We start from the raw sequence: 16,412 nt of genomic DNA on the forward strand, positions 1-16,412 counted from the left end.
GTGGCAGCGCGGCATTGTGGGGTAGCCCGCCCGGTGTCATGGCGACCGTGGCTGAGCAGGCCGCGCTTCTGCAGCTGGATGGGGCGGTGGGCGAGAGTGTGCGCTCTGTGCTTAGTTCGCTCGGCCAATTCCATCAGCAGGTCTGTCGATTGCATCTTGTTTTTTCCCCCCTCTGACTCGGATTTGAAAAGACAGCTGAAGTTTCGGTCATGTGGGCCCAGGGCTGGAGCCTGGGGCTGAGGTAGCAGCTTCCTCCAGACATTGGGTTAAGTGAACGCGGTTTGAAAATGTCCCAGACAAACGTTTCTCTGAATTAATTAGCCGAGAGTGCACTGCCTGGTGCGAGGTTTCCAGGATTTATGTTTACAGTCACCGGGGATGGCAAATAAATCTGCCAACTAAGAGAAATCAACAAAACACAAAGTGCTGGAGGAACTCAGTGAGCAGTATCTGTGAAGGCAAGGATATAGTTACCGTTTTGGGTTGAGAATCTGGATCAGGACTCTGATGGTGTATCTTGACTCTATCTGTACGGATGCTGCTTGATCTATTGAGTTACTCCAGAGGTTTTGTTGATTTTTTTGTCCCCAACTCAAGATCTGAAAGCTATCCAAGATGGGCATTTGTCTGGATTAGTATGAACAATAAGACGTGGGAATTTAAGATTAAAATAAATTGGCCAGGTAGTATCTGTGAAGCCATGCTCCCATTTTAATGTATTTTTTAAATGTTCTTAATTTATTTAAACCATTAAGCATGGTTTCTAATTAAAATGTATGATTATGTATTGAAGCACTCTGGGACTGGTTGCACCTCAAGAGAGAGAAAGAAGAGTTACCTTTCACTGTACATTTCACCAAAATAAGTGTACAACATGACATTTCGACATCAATACTGTTTGCTAAGTAAATCTTCATGCACCACTTTAGTTTAGAGATACAGCACGGACACAGGCCCTTCAGCTCACTGATACCAACACAATCCTACACACACTCGGAACAATTTCCAATTTTACGAAGCCAATTAGCCTACAAACCTGTACGTCTTTGGAGTGTGGGAGGAAACTGGAGCTCCCGGAAAAAACCCACAGTAGCCACAGGGAGAACGTACAAAACTCCGTACAGATAGCACCCGTAGTCAGGATCGGACCTGGGCCTCTGGTGCTGTAAGGCAGCAACACTACTGTTTTTAGAAAATCTTGTCGTCAAGTTGGTGATCCAAAGTTATCCATTTTTAAAAGTGACTTACAATTTGTTTTAAATTGTCCTAATAAATATAATGGGGGGGGGGGGGTTGAGGGCACTCTCTCTGTCTCTGTCCCCGTCTTTCCGCCTCCGCCTCGCCCCCTCCCCATCCCCCTCTCCCTCTCCCTTTCTCCCTCGATGGCAGCATGCAGCATTCTCCTCCCCCCGCGGCGACCAGCGTTGATGGAAGGCCTCCAGTGTCCCCGTGGACACCCCGCTTTCCTCTACAGGTACACGTGAGCACGGACGTAGGCCCGGAAAAGGGGCAGGCAGCCGACTGGTGTGACCATCGATCGCCCGCTGCCTGGACCCGCGAATGCAACCAGAACTTGAGGAGCAGCCCCTTTAGATATTGGTACAGGGTCAGCAACCTCATGCTGTGGCTACCGTTGGCTACGTCCCATTGTGATGTCATTGTGGTACTCGGCAGCTTGAGAGCCCATTGTGATTGGTGCACTGTGAGTTGCATTGTGACATCATCGGTGGAACCTCCTGGGGTAAAAAGGATGTGAGAAGCTGCGGTTACCGTTCGCAACATTGTGATGTCATTGTGGCACCGTGGCTGTTTGTGAGAACCGTTTTTTTCCTTTTTTAAAAACTTGAATCATCGATAACTTGTGAAATATAGGATGAAATCTTAAGTGAACCTGAGGACAGGAAAAATGTGTTAGAATATGTAAATATTTAAGCGCTAGCGCATAGCGTTTGGAGGAAGATACGAAACACACACACACACACACACACACACACACACACATACGCGCGCGCGCGCATACACGCACACAAGATGAGACTTTTATAGGTATAAAGATGAATCAATTGCTTCATTTGTAACAATGATGACAAAGAAACTGTACCTGCTGGCAATCTGAATTAAAACCAGAAAATGCTGGAACCACTCAGCAGGTTAAGTGTCATTTGTGGAAAGAGAAACAGTTAAGACTCCAGGTCTAGGATCCTTCATCAAAACTGAGAACGAGAGAAAAATAATCAAAAAATGAAGGGCACTGTACCTGAAACTAACTTGTATAGTGCCTCTAAGTGTCTAGGTATTTCAGGCCATTGTAATTAGAGACAATTTGGCAGAATCAAAGGAGTGAATGGATGACAAAATATGTCAGGTTTTACAGAGAAGAGAGCATTTAAGTGAAGAAATTACAGGTTGGAATTTACAAAAAACTAGTGGGGAATGAACATGACAAGGGAAGTGTGGAGCAGGTGAATCGTAGGACTGGGGATGTTTACAGAAAGTAGATTCAGATTTGTTTAAGGGGGTGTCCCACTTGGGCGACCTAATCCACGAGTTCTGGCGAGTTTGCCCTCGACTCATACTCGCAGCATGGTCGAAACAAGGTCGTAGGAGGTCTTTGTAACTTTCCTTCATGCTCGAGAGTAGTCCCCGTGTACTCGAGGCCTCAGCTAGGTTGCGGCGTATTTTTCAACATGTTGAAAAATGCCCGCGAGTAAAAAAAGGTCGCCATGGAAAAAAATGATACTTTTTTTACTCGTAGCTTTAGTCGTAGTAGGTCAGCATGTTAGTCGTAGGTAATCGAGTGTAGTCAAAGGTAGTCGTAGAAGTCTTCATCATAGTCGAAGTGAGGTAGAAGGAGATCGAAGGAGGTCGTCTTCACTCCCCACTATTCGGTGCCCAATTTTCCCGAAGTTAGTCGTAGCTAGTTGAAGCTCGTCTTCAACATAGTCGAAGGAGGTGGAAGGAGGTCTTCTACATAGTCGAAGGAGGTCTTCAACATTTTTTCACACACTCCTAACCTCTTCTAAACTCGCCAATTAGGTCGCCCAAGTGGGACAGCCCCTTTATTGTCTTTTATGTTGGGGTGCAATGAGGTCCTTTGTTCATCTGAAGCTCATGGTGTAAACACCATATGTGTTGTGGGTCAGAGTGGAGGAAATGTGGAGGAACAATTCTAACTAACTGAATGAAATCTGCCAGTCAGGAAGTCCAGAAGCCAATTGCAGATGGAGGCCCAGGGTCAAGGTACAGAGGTTTAGGGATGACCTTATTCGGTATTATGTTGTAGAAGGCTGCGTTGTAGTCAATGAATAACAGTCTGACATTGGTGTGTATCAAGTGCTAAATTTTTCCTGCACACAAATTGCAAGCCGTTTAGATCATCCAGAAGATTCGAGCAGATGTGGGCCATTTCAATATTTGAAATGTTTCATTTTGGTTGATGTTACTATGATGATGTTACTGTGCAATAGTCATTGAGGCAACTCACTTTATTTTTCTTGTGGACGAGAGATTTCCTGGAAGCAGATTGGGACAATGTGTTACTGAAATGAGAGGTTGAAGAAGTCAGTGGAGTCTGTAGCCAGTTGATTGGCAGAGGTATTTGGAGATTTGAACATTGATATGTTTTTTTTCTCAAGAGGCTGCTGAGACTGGAAGCCAGTGTATGTTAGCAAGCACTGTGGTGACTAAACAGAAATTGGTGCTATTTAGGGTGCAAGTAGTAAAGATCAGAATGAGCTTGTGTCTATGGAAAGTAGTGGATGGGAGATGGTTACAAGAAAACACTAGAGAAGTTAATCAGTAGTTTGCTGGTTGTGATATGCAGTGGCTGTAAGTGCTCCATTTAATGAAACTTTTATTGTATTCCATTATTGCCTTGAGCATCACTTCGTGCAAGTGTTTGTAATTAAAGTATGATTTGTACAATTAGCCACATTGCCAAAAAATTAACTTTTTTTTCATCAAGAACAGTGAAGAAAATGACTTGGAAATTTCTGAAAGCAATTTCGTTATGGTGCGTGAGTGGGGTAGTAGTAAGGGTAAATAAGCATAGATGGCGATATTTTGCAATTTGAAGTATAGACTGATTTCAAATGTAAGAATTATTGTAAAATTACCTGTTTTCTTGAGATAGCCTAATTTGTGGATCACATTAAGTCAGTTGCACAATTTTGAGTAATCCAGAATTCGAATCCAAATCATGAAGCTTGTTGTAATATCTTGTATCTTTTCTTTTAAAGCTTAATGTTGGAGATGATGTTCTAAACGTTACTGTTGATTTATGCAAGCTTCAATGTCTGCCATATGACCTGGACCATTTTAGCAACTTGCTCCAACAGCATATACTTGAGTTACAGGTGAGGTTTTTTATGAACCTACTGAGGAAATTGCATGATAACCCTGTTGTGATGAAGCTTAGGAAATTTATTACTAAAATGAACCTGAATATTAATGTTTGCATCCATAGTCTTGTATGTGGAATGTGGTCTTGGTGAATGTGGAGTGGTGTATTTAAGCTTTGAGAAGTAGCAAAATTCTAGCGTTAATGTATGCAGAAGCTTTCCTGTTAGATGCTGGAAACTGGCTTGTGACAACAGCAGAAACTCCATATGAATGTTTTGTTTAGTTAAGAGATACAGTGCGGAAACAGGCCCTTCGGCCCAACGAGTCCGCACCAACCAGCGATCCCCGCACTACGGACAATTTACACTTGTATCAAACCAATTAGCCTAAAAATCTGTGCGTCTTTGGAATGCGGGAAAAAAACGAAGATCTCGGAGAAAACCCACGCGGTCACGGGGAAAACGTACCGGGGAAAATCCATACAGACAGCACCCGTAGTCAGGATATAACCCTGGTCCACTGCCGCTGTAAGGCAGCAACCCTACCGCTGCACCACCTTGCCACCCTTAAATGATTAGCATCGTGTTTTCACCATGCTGAGGGAAGATATTCATTGAAAGACAGAGATTTGGATCAAAAGCTTCTGGAGGATTCTATCTTTTAACTGACCAGGAAGTGACCTGGAATAAGTTCCGGTAACAAATGGACTTTGGATGTAGCTAAACTCCTGAATAACAGTGAAGGATGACAGTTTCCAATTTTATGTTGAATTACACAGGTTGGCAGCTGTCCCTGATGAACGCTTTTCAACTGTCATCATTATGGTTATTGGATGAGCAGTTCAGAGATGCAGTATGAAGATCCTGATTTCAAATTTCGCCATGACAGCTAGGGTATTGAAATTCAGATTGTTTGGGTTAAAGTAACCTGCAATTTAAAAAAAAAGTAGTATCAGTAAAGATGATCATGAAAATCCATTTGAACCTCTAGGAAAATAAATCTACCCCTCTTATCTGGTATGGACTATATGTAGTTGCATGCACTCTGAAATGGCCACCAATGTTTCAACTGCACTGTACTTTCACCACAAGAACTACATTTATTCAAAGAGGTTAATTGCCACCACGTTCTAAAGGCTCTTTGGCAATAAATGTTGATAACCATAATCCCTTGACAGTATAAAAATAATTCAATCTCATATGTTATTGTTGGCAGTTTTTTTCCTCGCCTATCCTGGAACCAAATAGCTCTGTAAGGGTACAGAACAAAATTAGTTGTTCAGTATCAATTCAAGATTCAAGAGAGTTTTTTTGTCATGTGTCCCTGATAGGACAATAAAATTCTTGCTTTGCTTCAGCACAACAGAACATAGTAGGCATGACCAGAACAGATTAGTGTGTCCATATACCATTGTATAAATATACAATTATACCATTGAATAAATAAACTGATAAAGTGCAAATAACAGATAATTGGTTATTAATGTTCAGAGTTTTGTCTGAGCCAAGTTTAATAACCTGATGGCTGTGGGGAAGTAGCTATTCCTGAACCTGGTCGTTGCAGTCATCAGGCTCCTGTACGTTCTACATGAAGATAGCAGGGTGATGAGTGTGTGGCCAGGATGAAGTGGGTCCTTAATGATGCTGCCAGCCTTTTTGAGGCAGCGACTGTGGTAGATTCCCTCGATGGATGGGAGGTCAGAGCCGATGATGGACTGGGCAGTGTTTACTACTTTTTGTAGTCTTTTCCTCTCCAGGGTGCTCAAGTTGCCGAACCAAGCCACGATGCAACCGGTCAGCATGCTCTCTACTGTGTACCTGTAGAAGTTTGAGAGAGTCCTCCGTGAGAATCCGACTTTCCATAATCTTCTCAGGAAGTAAAGGCGCTGATGTGCTTTCTTAATAATAGCATCAGTCTTCTCGGACCAGGAAAGATCTTCAGAGTTGTGCACGCCCAGGAATTTGAAGCTCTTGACCCTTTCAACCATCGACCCGTTGATATAAACGGGACTGTGGGTCCCCATCCTACTCCTTCCAAAGTCCACAATCAGTTCCTTGGTTTTTCTGGTGTTGAGGGCCAGGTTATTGTGCTGGCATAATATGGACAGTCGCTCGAACTTTCTTCCATACTCTGACTCATCCCCATCAGTGATACGTCCCACAACAGTGGTGTCGTCAGCGATCTTGATGATGGAGTTCGCACTATGACCGGCTACGCAGTCATGAGTATAGAGTGAGTACAGCAGGGGGCTGAGCACGCAGCCTTGAGGTGTTCCCGTGCTGATTGTTTCAAGGCTGACACATTTCCACCAATATGAACAGACTGTGGTCTGTGAATGAGGAAGTCGAGGATCCAATTGCAGAGGGATGCAGAGACCCAGTTCTGCGAGTTTGGTAACCAGCTTGTAGGGGATGATTGTGTTAAATGCCGAGCTGTAATCAATGAATAACAGCCTGACATATGAGTTTTTGTTGTCCAAGTGGTTCAGAGCGGAGTGGAGGGCCAGCGAGATCGCATCCACCGTTGATCTGTTGTGGCGGTAAGCGAACTGCAGTGGGTCCAGGTTTTTGTCGAGTTAGGAGTTGATTTGCTCCATGATCAACCTCTCAAAGCACTTCATCACCACAGGCGTTAGTGCCATTGGTCGATAGTCATTGAGGCACGTCACCTTACTCTTCTTGGGCACTGGCATAATTGATGCCCTTTTAAAGCCGATGGGGACCTCAGAAGCGAGAGGTTGAAAATGTCCATAAAAACTCCAGCCAGTTGGTCCGCACAGGTTTTTAGAACACGCCCGGGTATACCATCAGGTCCAGGTGCTTTTCGAGGGTTCACCCCTCTGAAGGATTTCCTGACTTCGGCCTCTGTGACTGAGACTTAAATACCATCACAGAGAATGGGGGCTCGGGAAGGCACATCAGTATTCTCCCTATCAAAGCATGCGTAAAAAGCATTGAGCTCGTCAGGGAGTGATGTTTCGCCGACATTCCAGCTGCCTCCTGGTTTCACCTTGTAGGTGATTGCATTCAGGCCCTGCCACAGCTGCTGAACATCTGTCTCATCCTCCAGTTTGGAGCAAAAATCCCTTTTGGCCTTTTTGATGGCCTTACCAAGGTCGTATCTGGACTTCTTGTCAGATTCTGGCTAATGTATAGAGTTTGGAAGAGAAGATTGCTTTGTTAAGAATTTTGAAAACTCCCCATAATCCTGCAAGCCAGTTTCTTATTGGTGGGAGCACAGACTATAGCACCAATTTCTATCTCTATAAAATCTTCTAAATTAATTGTAATCATAAGTGAACTAAAGTCAGTGACTCTCCAGGCCAACATCCCAACCAATAAGGCCATAATCGTACTTGCCAGCTTCTACATTGTTGATATACCAGACACAGAATCCCAAAACACAAACTATTTTCTGTGCTCCATATTGGGAAGAGATTTCAAGCATGTTTTCAATTAAGAAGCCCTGTGTAAATAGAATAAAGAGCACACAACTTGTTAACGTAGCCACCTGCCCACCCCGTGAGGCACTCCTGTGGAAGAATCTGTAATTCCCCTTTTTGTATCAAGTCTGAAGAAGGGTCCCGACATGAAACGTTACCCATTCCTTCTCTCCAGAGATGCTGCCTGTCCTGCTGAGTTACTCCAGGTTTTTGTGTCTATCTTTTGTTTCAAAAGTCACTTTAAAACCGGAGTGCCCTAGGATTTTTGAGCATTTGTAACCATTTGTGCATAAACCCAAAAATTGAGAAATTGGTATGTAGGCTAAGAATGGATGATTTATATTGAGCCAGAGGAACTTGATTTCTGTTTAGTAGCCTAGTATCAAGACTTACAAATGGTGATTGAATTTCCACATGTTGAGGCATTTACCTGAGCAAAAATACTGAAGTGGTAACTGAATATTGAAGTTGTAACTACTTTACATTAATCATGCCATATCCTCAATTTGTTCTTCAAATTGTTTAGGAACATATTATTGATAGTGTGTTTCAGATAAGCTGAAGTTATTGGTAAGAAATGACACATCTGGGACAAGAAATTCAGGAGAAAAGTTTCTCTCCACAAAACCTGATAATGACTTGAACTCAACAGCAACTGGCGATAAGCACATTTTGAATGAATCAAGTAATCCAAGAACAAAAATGTTCCAAATTGCTCAATGCAAGTCTGAAGGACAGGATGAACCAATTACACAAACAAGAACAGAATTGGTTCAGATCAAGGCAGGCAAAGATGAAGTAAGATTTAATTTAACATTTCCACTTTTCCAGTGATAAAATGACGTAGAAATTGTTGTATTCGAACCTTAATATGTTAAGCTTTCTCCAATGTCACCTTATTTGTTATTCAGATTGAAAGAAGAATTTTGGCATTCATCGAGAGAAAACAGGCAGAGATCAATGAAAATAATATCCGTGAATTCTGTAATGTTATTAATTGTAATCTAGGTTAGTTTTCAATTAATAATGAACCATATCTGTGTTGTTTTTGAACTGAAAATAGAAATGACAGTTTAAATTGAGCGCTCATTTATTTTATAAATGTGAGGATAAATCTATTTTCATATTTGATTTTGCATTTCCACATGGTAACATTTCTGATTAGGAATAAAATGCATTGGTTTTGTTCCATCAACCTTTAACTATTTCATAATTAGTAATGTAAATATTTTTTTTATCATATTGACTTTCTGATTAGCCTTACTTGTCTAATAATTTTATTCTAAACTAGAAAACAGCTGTGCTAGAACAGATGCCGTTTTTACACCACATCCGGGTTTTAAAAGTCATATAAAAGGTTTGTTTATCTCTGTACCTTTTTTCTATTCTTCTGAAACTGAGAATTCATCCAGAAGATTAATTAAGTACACATTTGTATGACATAACTGTATATTAAATGATCTTGGGTACGTGGAAAACCTATGTAGCTATGACTGAAATTTCACTCCTCGGGGTGTTTAATTGAAATTATTACAGTATTTTAAGTTCCAGTTTTTCGTGTATGTATTTGGCTAAAATAAACAAGAAATCGATACTTCTCAGTTCATTTTCATAGAATTACTTAGAATGTGATGTCTATTTTCCCAAATAATAGATCCATATCCGTGTTTACGCCCCAACTCTTTCCAAACCTCTCCAATGAACTATTTTACCATAATCCAGTTAGCTTCACCGTTTTATATGTCATTCAGTTCAACTATTCCTGCTAGTTAGTCGAGGAAAATAAATTTCACCTGGATTCTCAATATTTTTAAAGACCGTAAATTTATGGCGCCTAGATGTGGACATAACACCTAATAAAGTTATTCCTTTCATCGCCAATAAGATTTTGTTCTTCTAAAGACAGGATGCTCTAAAATGCTTGTACTGTTCCAAGTATATTAACATCAGCTCTCTGCAAAATAGACTTTGAGGTTCATGTTTAAAAATGGAAAATCTTAAATGCTCACCACATCAGGTAGCATCTCTGGAGAGGGTGATGTTTTTAACATTTCAGAATAATAATTTCGCATCATTTTTGATTCAATAAATTGCCAGGTTATTGTAAAAATCTGCCCAACATGTTTGCAGATCAAGTGCTGTAAGGATGGAGGTGCATAGCTTATCTTTGACCGATGCAGACAAAGTACCCAACTACCCATGATGTAAATCATAGCAGCACGGTGGTGCAGCGGTATAGTTGCTGCCTTACAGCACTTGCAGCGCCGTAGACCTGGGTTTGATCCTGTCTACGGGTGCTGCCTTTACGGAGTTTATACTTTCTCCCCGTGACTTGCGTGGGTTTTCTCCGAGATCTTCGGTTTCCTCCTACACTCCAAAGACGCCCAGGTATGTAGGTAAATTGGCTTGGTAAATGTAAAAATTGTTCCTAGTGTGTGCAGGATAGTGTTAATGTGCAGGGATCGGCGGGCCGAAGGGCCTGTTTCCACACTGTATCTCCAAACTAAAACTAAACTAAATCATCTATAATTCTGTTCATCAGCAGCCTTTCCTCAAATAGGTAATACCCTAATGTCAACAGAATATATAAAGGAATGGTTTGTACCCAAATTATATCGTTTTCTACAGTTCTCATGGCAATGTGCAATTTATAACCCATTATAAGCATATTTTCTACTTTATTATGGTAAATCTTCCATCTTTAAATCCATTTACATTGGGCTGGTTACAGAATCTCACTTGCAGTTGTCACTCACTACAATATTGAAGAATATTATTAATACCAGTATGTTTAAAATAATCCATAAAGCATATTGCAAGGTATACAGAGAGAACATTTAATTGCCTTGTTGTTTAAGGCTCCTTACTGGTCACCGATCACCTAAGTATTTACATTAATTTAATTAGATTGACGTTAATTTTGATATCTTCACCAAAATTTATATTTAATCTTTGCATGGATTCAGAATAACTTGCTCAGCCACAATTGGTCTGTATATTCTACTGTTTAATTAATTATTTGTCAAAATATGTATTTTCCTGGTATTTTGTTATTATTTACCCCAATTTGCCAATTACCATTATTTTCAAATAAATCATTTGTTCAGCCATTTAAGAGAATATTGAATTAAATGTGTTATTAGAGTTATTTATAATAGCAGTCTGATGGAAGTGTTGGTTTCTTTCCCTGCATGTTATTGCGGAACAAGGTGGGTATTTACAACAATTTATCAACTTTCCTGTTTTCTTTTTCTTTTTTGGCTTTGGCTCTCGACTTGCCAGGCTTATTGGATTTCAGGATTATACAATTATTGTAAACTAAGAATAAGGTTTGTGTTTTTAATTTTTTTAAATATATATTCCTTTCGTTCCAGCCTTCAAACTAAAATTATCCTAAATGTTGCAGCGAGGCAATTGGGCAAAGACAATGCATTATTTTTAAAAAGTATCTTGCAGGTCTTTAACTTGAGCCAAGGCTATGTTTTTTTGACAATTAAGGAAACGAACAAGAGTTCATGAAAAATTATGTCTTCAAGGGATGATTTCAAATAGATTTTGAAATGCATTTCACAGATTAGTTATTTGGTTGTACTATATGAAATTCATTCCTTTCACAGACCAAAAACGAAACCTAAATATTTTGTATTTTTCAAATTTTTTTTAATGCAGTCTCGAGAGTTGTGAATATATATGGGCCTCAAACACGAACTGAAAGTGATGGGGAATCTGCCCCAAAGCCGAATACTATGACACAAAGCTGCGGTAACCCAGCTATTGAAGAGAGGCTTCAAAATATGGAAGCTCATTTGAAGCTTTCAGCAGGTGCGTAGTATACTTTGTAATCTTTCACGGGGTATCATCATATAGTTATTAAAGCTCTGATCTTGTACGTGTCTGTGTATATGTGGTTGTGAAAATCTTCGTGAAAATACTACGTGGTAACGATAATATTTTTACATATTCCGGTTGCCATTTTTCCCGGCGAGGCCGGGATCACCTTATGTGAACATTTCATGCTTTATTTATTGACATTACTGATTAATGTTTAAAAATGTCAAAAGACTGAATTTTAAATTATTTTTGTCGTTAAAATCATTCCTCACATCTTCCAACACACTTCAATTCAAAGTTGCAAGTCAGGAACACTGAACTTTTCACCTCAATGGCATATCACAGCAAGTGCACCCGACATTTGCAACAATGGTGCCATCATAGCTCCTGGCAGGACAGGAGGTGGAGGGTCAATTGGTATTGCAATTGGGGAAGTGCAATTGGGGGTGACCAGTGCTGGGGGAGGCTGAGGAGTGCTGGAATCTTACGTTCGGCAACGGGTTGAGTTGGAGGACCAAGTCTCCCGTGGGGGCTACGGGTAGGGAACGGGTGCGTTGGGGGAGCAGACCCAACGGGTCTGCGCTTGGTCCAAAATCGAATACTATGACACACAGCTGCGGTAACCCAGCTATTGAAGAGTGGCTTCAAAATATGGAAGCTCGTTTGAAGCTTTTAGCAGGTGCATAGTTTACTTTGTAATCTTTCACGGGGTATCATCATATCATATACTTATTAAAACTCTGATCTTGTAAGTGTCTGTATATATGTGGGTATCTTTGTAACTTCGCAAAAGAACTATGCGATAACGATAACATTTTTACATATTCCGGTTGACATTTTTCCCGTCCAGGCAGTGATCAGGTTCACAAGATTTGATCCTAAATTTCACAAGCTATTTGCGATTAAAGCTTTAAAAATGCCAACTTTCACAAGATTTTTACTGTTAAAATCATTCCTCACTGCTTCCAACCCACTTCGATACAAAGTTGCAAGACATGAACACTGAACTTTTCACCTCAATGGGATATCACAGCAAGTGCACCCGACATTTGCAATAATGTTGCCATCATAGCTCCTGGCAGGACAGGAGGGGGAGGGTCAATTGGTATTGCAATTGGGATTTTTTTTCAAGTCCAGGCACAGGAGTGCTGGAATCTTACGTTCGGCAACGGGTTGAGTTGGGGGACCACATCTCCAGTGGGGGCTACGGGTTAGTGGTGCAATATTGCATTTGGGAACGGGTTACATTGGGGGACCAAGCCTCCCGTGTGACAGGGACCCAACGGGTCCCAGTTGGTCTAGTATCACAAAGTTCACAATAGAATGATTGTAAATCAATTTAATGATATTCATAGAATTAGATAAACAAGAAGGAACGCATGGTCTCTTTACCATGTATCTAAACTTTAGAATTGATTCTCTTAACTTTAACTTTTTATTGTTTCATATAATTAACAGAAAAAAATTGCACAGAAGGTGACCGTTTGTCTACTTGAATCAGTGTACTGGCTTGATGCAAGATTCAAACTGCCTGCCTTCTCGCCATGGTTCTGCAAATTATTTTTCTCTTTGGTCAGTGGACTGCAGGTTTTTCCCTGCCATGTCCATGTATCTACCTTCTGAGTATTTTATTCTGAAGCAAAGCAAGTTAACTTCTATAGACAAAAAATTGCTAATTTTCTAGTATATGCATCAATAGGATAAGACATGATCATGCTTTCCTGCAGTCGCAGCTGTGTCGTAACACGTTGTTTTAAATACCGAGCGGGGCTCGGTGGTAGGTAACAGGGCTTCTTTATTTGCAGTTTACCAGTATTACAGTTTCAGAACAAAAGTTAAATAAACTACAGAGCAAAACTGCAAAGCAAAGCTACAGCACAAAACTACTGAACTTACAGAACAAAGAAATGAAAAACAGGTTTTCTTTTGTTCACACGTCATTGGTCTTTAATGGTCTCCATATGTTTGTGACATCCTTCAGTACTTATGATGGGTAAGCCTTAATAAATCTACGTTTCACTAGATATAGGAAACTCTTTTGTGGTGCAAGAAGGAGCGGCTAGAACCTTGAAGAGGTCTAATGTTAGCCAGGGCTTTTCCATTTGTATGCAAAAACACTTTAGATTAGATTAGATTAAACTTTATTAATCCCCTTATTCAGGGGAAATTCTGATGTCCTTGCAGCACACTAATAAAAATACAACATAGCATTCAAAAAGAAGTTCAACACAAAAACATCCCCCCACAGTGATTCCCACTGTGGGGGAAGGCACAAAGTCCAGTCCCCATCCTCTTGTCCACCCAAAGTCGGGCCTATTGAGGCCTCCACAGTCGCCGCCACGGCGCCCGATGTTCTCGCCGGGTGATGGTGCTCCGGCGTCGGGAGAACCCCCAGCGGCTTGGGGTGCCAGGAACGGCCACCTTCCCACCGGAGACCGCGGCTTCCAAGCCAACAGACTGCGCCGCACGGAGCTCCGCACACTGGCGATCTCAGCAAGAGATCCCAGGCTCCGGGATGTAACGTTCAGCGTCGCAGCTGGCCGCTCCACAGAACCGCGGCTCCACGATGTTCTCATCGGCGGTCCCAGCATACTGGAGTTCCAGCGCGGCGACCCAGGAAAGGCATCGCCCGTTCCGCAATAGCGCTCCAGCGCTGCGCCGCCGCCAAAGCCGATGTTCTGCGCCGCCGCCAAAGCCGATGTTCTGGCCAGGTCCCCTCAGGGAAATGTCGCTCCAGGACCCGCTGGTAGGCCGCAAGGACAGGTCGAAGTCGCTGCTCAGAGGAAGGCAACCCCTCCGACCAGGTAGGGACTCGAAAAGCAGTTTCCCCCTTCCCCCCCACCACCCCCCACACATAAAAAGATTAGGCCCCCTGACTGTACACTCAACGTATTAAAAATAATAAAAAAGAAGGGAAAAGAAACGGACAGCTGCAGGACAGGCAGCCGTTCAGGACAGCGCCTCCTCCGGTAATAAGAAACAGAGATTAAACATGAATGGTTTGGACATATTGGGAAATAATAATTGTCCTTTCAGCTGATGGGAGTCTTAATCTCGTGATGCATGTTTCACGTGAGAGGTGTGCATCCAGGCCTTTTTCCCTTGCACCTTAACTGCTGCTTGAGTGGTCAGTAGCACCTGGAAAGGTCCTTCCCACTTAGCGCCGAATGGTTCTTTTTGTATTTTTTCACGTAGATCCAAACTCTGGGGACCATGTCAGTGTCCTCCTCGTAGGTCACCCCTAGCTGCCACTACCTACCAGTTGGGAAGCAGAACTAACAGCTTTTGTTCGATCGTGACAATATTTTAATAAAGCATCGATCATCAGATAACGATCAGCCTTTCACAAATCAGTAGGCCCAGGTAAGGACTTGGGTCGACCGATAGCTATCTCAAATGGGCTCAGACCCATGATTGTGGGTAATGAAGGCTGTGCAAGTCCCAAGACGTGCAATTCTAGACGACACACTTCCAAGCAAAGCTCCCACCAACTTTTCTCGGAATTGCGCTGTCATTTGCTGCAGGGCAATATGATCCCACGGGTGAATTTGTTGGACAAAGAATGGCATTAATGCCTGTGGTGCGACTGGGTTTTCCATGTCTCTGTCTCCAGATACCATCCTTGCGTAACTTAATGCCTGCTTCACTCCTTGTCCATTTTTCTTATCTTTGATGAATCGCTTTGCGATCGGGTATCAGGGGTCATAGAGAGAAGGCAGGAGAATGGGGTTAGGAGGGAGAGATAGATCAGCCATGATTAAATGGCGGAGTAGACTTAATTCAATTCAATTCAATTCAATTCAGGCCGAATGGTCTAATTCTGCTCCTATCACTTATGAACATCTACTATAGGTCTTGTTCTATGTTGCTCGTCTTCAGGGTGTACACTTACAGTTCAGTACTGATGCTTATATCTTTTGATGCTGCTTCCTTAGCTGCCTGGTCAGCTAATGCATTCTTCTGTGCCTCTCACGTATTTTCTCTCGTATGGGGTTTGCACTTTAAAATATCCACTTCTCATATAGTATCCAATGTCTTGAACTTATTTTCCATTTTGAATAGGTGTACCAAGCCAGTGAGAAATCTTCTTTTCTTTCAGAAGTTCACTTAGCGGTTGAGTCAATTGTGTAAAAGAGTCAATCCACTGTCAGTTAAAATTGCATAAGCCTAAGAAGGATCTAAGCTCTTTAATAGTAGTGGATTGTTTAGCTGTTTAGATAGCTGTAGTCGTGTCTTGGATAAGCTCCCTCTTCCATTGGGAATTTTTTTTATCCCACGTACGAAACCTCTTGGGCAATTTGCGCTTTGTCAATGCTGGCCTTGCGGCCCTCTGATGGAGGTGGGCGAGCAGGTAATGAAGATCTTGTTTGTATTGTTCTGTGTCTGAAGCCAGTAGGATATACGGTACAATAGAACTTTATTTATCCCTGGAGGGAAATTGATCTGCCAACAATCATAAAAACACAAAATACATGAAACATGAAATTAAAGCGACGAGTGTAAAGGATTGGGGATGAGCACAGATTGGGGGGGGGGGGGGGGGGGGGGGGGGGGAATCGTTCATGTACTGAATAAACAGAATGCATATGAGGTAATTCACGCAAATGGTTTTGTTAGGCCATGTAGAAAATGATAGGACTATTATGGAAACCGTGTGGGAGTTCTGTCCAGGTACAGTATATTGCTGTTGGTGAATAGTGAAGGCAAACCATGGTCGGATCTCAAGTGCAAGTGGCACTGACCAGAACCGGTTAGCCATATCAATAAAGGAGAATCATTGGTGTGCTGGAGTAAAGGC

The 16,412-nt window shown here is 41.9% G+C and overlaps 1 protein-coding gene across 1 annotated transcript in view; it reads left to right on the forward strand.

The window, feature by feature from the left end:
- LOC116976985 (MAP3K12 binding inhibitory protein 1) overlaps positions 1-16,412 on the forward strand; it is a 27,898-nt gene continuing 11,486 nt past the window's right edge. Inside the window, exons 1-6 of the mRNA XM_033027139.1 lie at positions 1-140; positions 4,239-4,355; positions 8,327-8,581; positions 8,695-8,791; positions 9,075-9,140; positions 11,453-11,605. Coding sequence (XP_032883030.1) covers positions 39-140; positions 4,239-4,355; positions 8,327-8,581; positions 8,695-8,791; positions 9,075-9,140; positions 11,453-11,605 — 790 coding nt within the window. The 5' untranslated portion in view covers positions 1-38. The remainder of the gene's footprint in view (positions 141-4,238; positions 4,356-8,326; positions 8,582-8,694; positions 8,792-9,074; positions 9,141-11,452; positions 11,606-16,412) is intronic.

Source organism: Amblyraja radiata, chromosome 9 (genome assembly GCF_010909765.2).
Source record: "Amblyraja radiata isolate CabotCenter1 chromosome 9, sAmbRad1.1.pri, whole genome shotgun sequence".
Classification (NCBI taxonomy): Eukaryota; Metazoa; Chordata; class Chondrichthyes; order Rajiformes; family Rajidae; genus Amblyraja; species Amblyraja radiata.